The following is an 8,994-nucleotide window of genomic DNA, read 5'->3' on the forward strand; positions in this document are numbered from 1 at the left end:
TCACTCACTCACTCACTCACTCACTCACTCACACTGGGTCAGTGTACAACATTCATTCATTCATTCATCACTCACTCACTCACTCACTCACTCACTCACACAGGGTCAGTGTACAACATTCATTCATTCATTCATTCATCACTCACTCACTCACTCACTCACACAGGGTCAGTGTACAACATTCATTCATTCATTCATCACTCACTCACTCACACTGGGTCAGTGTACAACATTCATTCATTCATTCATCACTCACTCACTCACTCACACAGGGTCAGTGTACAACATTCATTCATTCATCACTCACTCACTCACACTGGGTCAGTGTACAACATTCATTCATTCATCACTCACTCACTCACTCACACTGGGTCAGTGTAAAACATTCATTCATTCATTCATTCATCAATCCCTCACTCACTCACTCACACTGGGTCAGTATATACAACATTCATTCATCAATCACTCACTCAATCACTCACTCACACTGGGTCAGTGTATAACATTCATCCATTCATTCATCCATTCATCACTCACTCACTCACACTGGGTCAGTATATACAACATTCATTCATCAATCAATCACTCACTCACACTGGGTCAGTGTATAACATTCATCCATTCATTCATCCATTCATCACTCACTCACTCACACTGGGTCAGTATATACAACATTCATTCATCAATCAATCACTCACTCACACTGGGTCAGTGTATAACATTCATCCATTCATTCATCCATTCATCACTCACTCACTCACACTGGGTCAGTGTACAACATTCATTCATTCATCACTCACTCACTCACTCACACTGGGTCAGTATATACAACATTCATTCATCAATCACTCACTCACTCACTCACTCACACTGGGTCAGTGTACAACATTCATTCATTCATTCATTCATCACTCACTCACTCACTCACTCACTCACACAGGGTCAGTGTACAACATTCATTCATTCATTCATCACTCACTCACTCACTCACTCACTCACACAGGGTCAGTGTACAACATTCATTCATTCATTCATTCATCACTCACTCACTCACTCACTCACACAGGGTCAGTGTACAACATTCATTCATTCATTCATCACTCACTCACTCACACTGGGTCAGTGTACAACATTCATTCATTCATTCATCACTCACTCACTCACTCACACAGGGTCAGTGTACAACATTCATTCATTCATTCATCACTCACTCACTCACACTGGGTCAGTGTACAACATTCATTCATTCATCACTCACTCACTCACTCACACTGGGTCAGTGTAAAACATTCATTCATTCATTCATTCATCAATCCCTCACTCACTCACTCACACTGGGTCAGTATATACAACATTCATTCATCAATCACTCACTCAATCACTCACTCACACTGGGTCAGTGTATAACATTCATCCATTCATTCATCCATTCATCACTCACTCACTCACACTGGGTCAGTATATACAACATTCATTCATCAATCACTCACTCAATCACTCACTCACACTGGGTCAGTGTATAACATTCATCCATTCATTCATCCATTCATCACTCACTCACTCACACTGGGTCAGTGTACAACATTCATTCATTCATCACTCACTCACTCACTCACACTGGGTCAGTATATACAACATTCATTCATCAATCACTCACTCAATCACTCACTCACACTGGGTCAGTGTATAACATTCATCCATTCATTCATCCATTCATCACTCACTCACTCACACTGGGTCAGTGTACAACATTCATTCATTCATCACTCACTCACTCACTCACACTGGGTCAGTGTATAACATTCATCCATTCATTCATCACTCACTCACTCACTCACTCACTCACACTGGGTCAGTGTACAACATTCATCCATTCATTCATTCATTCATCCATCAATCCCTCACTCACTCACTCACTCACACTGGGTCAGTGTATAACATTCATCCATTCATTCATCACTCACTCACTCACTCACTCACTCACACTGGGTCAGTGTACAACATTCATCCATTCATTCATTCATTCATCCATCAATCCCTCACTCAATCACTCACTCACACTGGGTCAGTGTATAACATTCATCCATTCATCCATTCATTCATCCATTCATTCATCCATTCATTCATCAATCCCTCACTCACTCACTCACACGGGGTCAGTATATAGAACATTCATCCATTCATCAATCCCTCACTCACTCACTCACTCACTCACTCACACTGGGTCAGTATATAGAACATTCATCCATTCATTCATCACTCACACTGGGTCAGTATGTACATCATTCATTCATCAATCCCTCACTATATACACGTCTGTTCATCCATTCATCAATCCCTCACTCACTCACACTGGGTCAGTATGTACATCATTCATTCATCAATCCCTCACTGTATACACGTCTGTTCATCCATTCATCAATCCCTCATTTAACCACATCATGTCAGTATGTACAACATTCATCCAGTCATCAATCCCTCACTCACTCACACTGGGTCAGTATGTACAGCATTCATCCGTTCATCAGTCCCTCACTGGGTGCTCGTGTGTGTGTGTGTGTGTGTGTGTGTGTGTGTGTGTGTGTGTGTGTGATCAGATCTTCCCCGCGGGTTGCTGTACTGGACGGACTCAGGACTGAAGACCGTATCCAGAGTCACGTACGACGGTCAGCAGCGGAAAACCGTGGTGGAACCGAACAGCTTTCTGGAGCAGCCGGCCGGACTGGCCGTGTTCGAGGTACTAAACGCTCCAAATTCTGTACCCACTTCAGATTCTTAACCGAGATGGAACCGTTCTGTAGCTAAAGAACCATAAACAAAGAGGAGAAAGAAGAGAACTGTAACAAGTGGCCAAAATAACGGAAGTGTCGGTGGGGTTCCACCAGGTGGCAGTACAGGACCGACAGTAAACACCTCGAGTAACTTTTCTGGATGTCATTTTTCTGTTCGGTCCTGTTATTAAGGTTTTATTAGGCTGCATGGCCAAAAGTATGTGGACACAGGTCCTAAATGAAGATCAGATGTTTCTACACTAACGTGAGTAAAATCAGTTACAGAGAGCGAGCGAATGCTGTGCTTTAAACTTTGTGGCAACAGTTTGGGGAAGGCCCTTTGCTGTTCTAGCATCTATGTGCCCGTGTGCATAAAGTGAGGTCCATAAGGACACGGTTTGCTTCACAGAGTCCTGATCTAAACCATAATAAACAGGAGGTTAATTAATAATTTTGCAATGCAGCGTGGGTGTTATGTTTTGTAGAGGACGATCAAATCAGAAATACTGTAAAGCGTGTGTGTGTGCTGATGTATTCTTATATAAACTATATTACCCCCCTGTCTGTCCAACCTGTTTCCTCTCCTGCGTTTCCCCTCACACCGTATCCTGCGTTCTCATTGGCTGTTCGACATGTCACTCATTCCCAGTCGCACATCTGAGATCAGATATCTGACCTGCTAGAAAACTCGATCCGGTCGTCGAGTTGTTGGATTCACACTTAGCGATCGAGAGCCGAGTTTTGATCGCCGAGCGAACGCCGAGTTGCTCCCGAGCCGGAAAATCTAGCGCCGACCGGCCGCCGAGCGAAATCTGGGCAAAAATCGTGTAGTGTGAACCAGGTATAACTGGCCACCGTATCTGCGGGGTGGGGACCGGACTATGTGTGGGTGGGTGGGTCTTCATACGCCGTGTAAGGACCCTGATTGGCGGAAGAGACGCCCGTGCAGGAAGCACGGACGAGAAGAAGACGGCTGTACACGTGTAAAGAAGGCGTGGGCAGTGGCGTGCTCTCCTCGGATGCAAATCTGGAGTCCGTCAGCAGAGGAAGACAAATTGGATGCTCTAAATCGGGAGGAAAAATGCATTAATAAAAAAATAAAACATCAGTGCCTGACCTGAAAGTGCTTTTTTGACTGAATGGACACAAAGTCCCACAGAGACAGTCTAAAATCCTGCGGAAGGCATTTCTCTGAGAGTAAAATCCGTCATATGCAGCTCAGTGTGTGAGTTTTAAAAGCTGGACGACAAACTGGACGGTACAGGAAGGGGCAGAGCGGCTCTGTTTCCTGAGAAGGTTGGCGAAATGTTTGGAAAGTCCTGCAGATGTTTCACCAGTCAGTGGTTGTCAGCGTTTTCTTTGTTGCTGTGATGTGGGTGAGGCGGCATTGAGTAGAGAAAGGAGAGCGGGCGTGGCGGTGGGCACAGAGCTGGAATCTCTGGTCAGTCTCTGGACGTTGAGCCGGACTGTCCTGGACAATGAGAGTCGCCCATGGTGCACCATAATCATGAAGCGAAGGAGCGTCAGTCGCTAACAGGTGGAATAAATACATGATGCAGCAACAGTTTAGGGAAGGACCTGTCCTGTTCCAGCAGGAGCGAGCTCTATATATATATACAGTACAGGCCAAAAGTTTGGACACAGCAGCCAAAAGTTTGGACACACCTTCTCTTCAATGTTTTTTCTTGATTATTTTTATTTTCTACATTGTAGATTAATACTGAAGACATCCAAACTATGAAGAATTATGTAGTGAACCAAAAAGTGTTAAACAAACCAGAATATGTTTTATATTTTACCAACTCTACCTCTGCACAACCCAACTGATGGTCTCAAACACATTAAAAAAGCAACAAATTCCAAAAATTCACTCTAGACAAGGCGCAAACATTCATTGAAAACCATTCCAGGTGGAAACCTAATAAAGCTGGTTGAGAAAATTTCAAAGAGTGTGCAAATCTGTCATTAAAGCAAAAGATGGCTACTTTAAAGAATCTAAAATATAAAACATATTCTGGTTTGTTTAACACTTTTTTGTTTACTACATAATTCCATATGTGTTCCTTCATAGTTTGGATGTCTTTAGTATTAATCTACAATGTAGAAAATTTAAAAAAAATTAAGAAAAACCACAGGAATGAGAAGGTGTGTCCAAACTTTTGGCCTGTACTGTATAAAGACGTGAAGAAAAGCTCCAGCGTCCTGCACAGAACCCTGAGCTCAGCCCCACTCGACAGCTCTGGGATGAACCGGAACACCCGCTGAGACTCGATGCCCAGCTGTATGAATGCTGTCGTCTTTTGCCCGAAAGAGCACAAATTCTTACAGACATACTTCTCAGAAGACAAGCTGATGTCCAACAAGCTCATGGTCAAGTGTCCAGATACTTTTGGTGCAACTGTGATGCAATTTTTTTTCCTACTTGTTTAGTCTTATCCGATTCCCAGATCGTATTCCACCTCTGCTGCTGCAGACCTCCACTCCTGACTAACTCACCGCTTCTTTTCACCTGGTTCATACGGAGATCCGTATCGCGCACGGAGAGTCACGCACCGATCTCCGTCGTCCCCCGTCTCTGTTCTGTGCAGTGCCCTTTTAGCCAATCATAGCACAGCTGAGACTGGAAGTAGCTTTCTTGGGTATTCTTGTTGACCCTGGATGAAGGACCACTGTTCCGTTTGCTTACTAATCAGCCCTATCGATGCGACGTGGAAACTTTGCTGATATTTAAACGTCCGTGTGGTTAGATGACGGCCGTGTGGGCTGGGGGTGTTAGACTCTTTGCAGGTCTGCTAATAATGAACTCGAAACTGTGTGTGTGTGTGTGTGTGTGTGTGTGTGTGTGTGTGTAGAGTCGTGTGTACTGGATTGACGGGCTCACTGGGTCGATATGCAGTGCAGATAAACACTGGGGGAAACTGCTGCAGGTGATCAAGATCTCCTCGAGATCTCCAGCAGGATTCATCATCTACCATCCGCTCCTTCAGCCCACAGGTAAGAGGAACACGCCTGCACCCCTGCACCCGTCCCTCCCCTCACCACCGTAACCACATCAGCATGAGCAGCACATCTGCATTTTCTCCCGGTTTAGTCATAGCCAGTTCCTCTTTCTGTGCTGGAGACCCCGATGGTGTACGAGGCGGGTATGTTCTCCTGACACGCCCTCCCTCCAACGCGACCCCTTCTTATTCACCCGTACTTCTCCACGTTCCCCCTGGCCTACTAACCAGGGTCCATACACAGCCTCGAAGACCCCGCCCACTTTCATTTTTTTAGTCCCGTCTTTTCCCACACAGCAGACTAGTGGCCGGTTTTGTCTTTTGACCACTAGGGGGCGCCCAGGTGACCGGTAGCAGAGCCGAGATTTGACACGAGGAGCCAATCCATGTTTTTTTTGGACTCCTGACCGAGGGGGGTCGTGATTAGGGTCGTGGCCCGAGGTTTGGAGCTCTCAGTGGCGTCTCCAGGAACGTTCAAGGTCTTGGAGATCATCTACACGTTGGCCTTTTTGGTACAGTGAACTGAAACGATCTTCTCTCTAAGCTTGTGTGAGCTGAAGCAGCTCTGATGGGTTAGTCATGTCGTAACCCAACTTTAGGTCCTACAGACTAGTGGTAGGTTGTGAGATCAGTAATATTCTGTAGGGTTTACAAAAATTATGATTTGGCAGCATGATGCTAGTCTAAAATATTATTATTTATTTATTTCTTTATTTGCTGCATCGTTCAGCTTATAAACTCTGTAGAACACAGTTCTAGACTTTCACATTATTTCCATCATATATTTAGAAGATTAGAAATGAGATGGAACAAAAATAATAATAATAATAATTAGTGTATGTGAAGGATCTTGCACTTTTCTTCTGTTTTTATTTCATTTTAATGGTCCTGTAACGTTTGCCTGGTGGTCGGAATGCGATTAGGTCCTTCAGGATGTGTTATTTCTCTCCACCGTGCCTCCTCACCCGCTGCAGAGCTGTTAGGATGGCACGGGTGCGGACGATCTCCATGGTGCGGCTTGGAAACACAACAGCAACCGTCGGTACGAGAAGAATCTCTGTGGTGCTTGTTTTAAATGAGCCGGTGTGTCAGCCGTTCCTGTGAGGTCCTCTGAGACGGGCGTTACCAAGAACCCAAAACCTGAGACCTTTCTCTGCACCTATTTACGTTTACGATCAGTGGCGGGTGAATATTCTGGTTCTTCCTGAAACGAACGATCGGCTCTTTGATCTTTTTGTTATGTAGAGCCGAGTTGTTTTTTCAGCGCCCCGTCCGTCGGCCTCCGAACCTCGTCCCTGGGGGGCCGTGTCGTCTCCACCGCAGAGAGTGCAGGAAAGGGCTCTAATCACCGTCCTGTGGGACTCCTGTGCACCCGAGTGAGAGGGTGGAGGAGCAGCGAGGAACTCAACCATACAGACTGACTGTGCTCGGTTCCTTAACAAGTCCAGAATCAACAGGAAGATGTTCTGATGGAGGCCTCCTACCAGTTACCGGACCCTGTGGGACGCCAGTTAAAAGGCTGCATGGAAAGATTAATGAGAAAACAGCAGCCAGTCGAGATGAGTTGCAGGAGGATCTGAAAGCAGCGGGAACAACAAGCAAAGAATGAATCTGCACCCAACATGTCTACAATTTGCACTTAAGCATCCCGACCAATCAGATTAAACATGAACTCCAATCCCACAGTGAAGTACGGTGGTGGTGGTGTGTATATGTGAATAGAATACATTCAAACACACAAAACTTTATCATAATAAATGAAGTGAGTAGTTTAGACCTGTTGGTGGCGCTAAAATACTCAAATATGTGACTTCATTTATTTATCAGTTTCAGACGCGACGAATTCTCCTGCTCAGACTTCTACTGTGGACGCTAAACCCGCCTCCTTCACCTGGATCCTCCCTCTGATTGGTCAGTTCATTTATGTCTTCGATTGTGATTGGTCAGGTGCTCGTGTTCGTACATAATCGTTCAGAAGAGACTTTGATCTAGATCAGCAAAAATTAAAATAAATAAAATAGGAAGATTTGTAGAAGATCAGGCGAATATAAATGAGAGGAAGAGTAGAAGAAAGAAAGAAAATACAAGAAAAGGAAGTGAAGAACAAAAAAGAACAGAATAATAATAAAATAGGAGAAAGGCTTAAATAAAAAAGCAAGGAAACAAATAAAAGAAGGAACGACAAAGGAGGGAGGAAAAAATTAAAAGAAGTAAAATAAGAAACAAAGAAATGTGGCTGAGCAAGACCCTTAATCCTCATTGTTTAGATCAGCCTTTCTCACCCGGGGTGCCGTCTGGCTTCGTCATGGGTGCCGTCAAAAATATTCTGACGTTACTGATATTGAAAATGAAATAAATTTAAAATACAATAAAGTCAACTTATCATGAAAATATATTTCAAACATCAACATTTGTCTCACACGCCCCTTTCCCCACGCTACAACGTCAACGCGGGTTGCGTGCGTTGCCTATAGTGATGAATCGTTCGCGAACGATCCGATTCTATTGAACGGCTCTTTAAAATGAACAAAAGGAACCGAGTCGCGCCTCTGGGAGCCGTTATAATATATATTTATATTTCTTATCGGCTGTAATTCAACCATTCCGCTTCCATCAGTAGAGGGAATTAATCAGTCACAATAAAAGCTGCTTATTGTCAAAATTCAAATCACTTTCAGTATCGCGGAGAGAGCAAGCGACACACACACACACACACACACACATACAGAGAGAGCTCATTACCTCATTAATGTAAATATTATAATTTTTATTGTTATTATTTTGCACTTTTTTATTAATATTTTATTCTATTTTATATTTTTGCACATGTAACTGTTTTGTATATATTTGTTCTTTTTTATTGTTCTTTTTATTATTTCTCTCTAACTTGCTTTGGCAATACGAACGTCCTTATTTGTCATGCCAGTAAAGCTCCTTTTGAGTTTGAGTATGAGAGCTACAGAGAAACCATGCAGACAATGAGCAGTGCTAGTGGGATAATGACAAATAATTGAAGAAATAATTGAAATAAACTATAAAAGTTGTTTAATGATGTTAAATCTGATCGGTTCATGGCGTGTATGTTTTAAAGCAGAAACAAACACAGGCACATCTCTGCACAAGAGAGGATCTTTCTGAAACTTAATGCAATGCAACCACAGTACGTCTCTTCCCTGTTGTGTTTTTGTGTGTTAGCAGTCCGAGGGAGGCAGAGTGTAAGTTTT

At 43.7% G+C, this 8,994-nt stretch overlaps 1 protein-coding gene across 1 annotated transcript; it reads left to right on the forward strand.

Moving 5' to 3' along the window:
• Window positions 1–2,441: 2,441 nt before the first annotated feature.
• LOC134317512 (low-density lipoprotein receptor-like) lies at window positions 2,442–7,737 on the forward strand. The gene is made up of 4 exons (XM_062998211.1): window positions 2,442–2,496; window positions 2,598–2,737; window positions 5,624–5,765; window positions 7,598–7,737. The coding sequence occupies exons 1-4, from the start codon at window positions 2,442–2,444 to the stop codon at window positions 7,735–7,737; spliced, it is 477 nt and encodes a 158-aa protein (XP_062854281.1).
• Window positions 7,738–8,994: the final 1,257 nt, after the last annotated feature.

The sequence above is a fragment of the Trichomycterus rosablanca genome, chromosome 7, assembly GCF_030014385.1.
Source record: "Trichomycterus rosablanca isolate fTriRos1 chromosome 7, fTriRos1.hap1, whole genome shotgun sequence".
NCBI classification, from domain to species: Eukaryota; Metazoa; Chordata; class Actinopteri; order Siluriformes; family Trichomycteridae; genus Trichomycterus; species Trichomycterus rosablanca.

Excerpts from the sequence above, each read along its gene's own strand:
- LOC134317512 (XM_062998211.1), top strand. The coding sequence starts at position 2,442 with ATGTCAGTATGTACAACATTCATCCAGTCATCAATCCCTCACTCACTC. Across the intron at positions 2,497-2,597 it reads CCCTCACTCACTCACACTGG|ATCTTCCCCGCGGGTTGCTG; the intron begins GTCAGTATGTAC and ends GTGTGTGATCAG. Across the intron at positions 2,738-5,623 it reads CCGGACTGGCCGTGTTCGAG|AGTCGTGTGTACTGGATTGA; the intron begins GTACTAAACGCT and ends GTGTGTGTGTAG.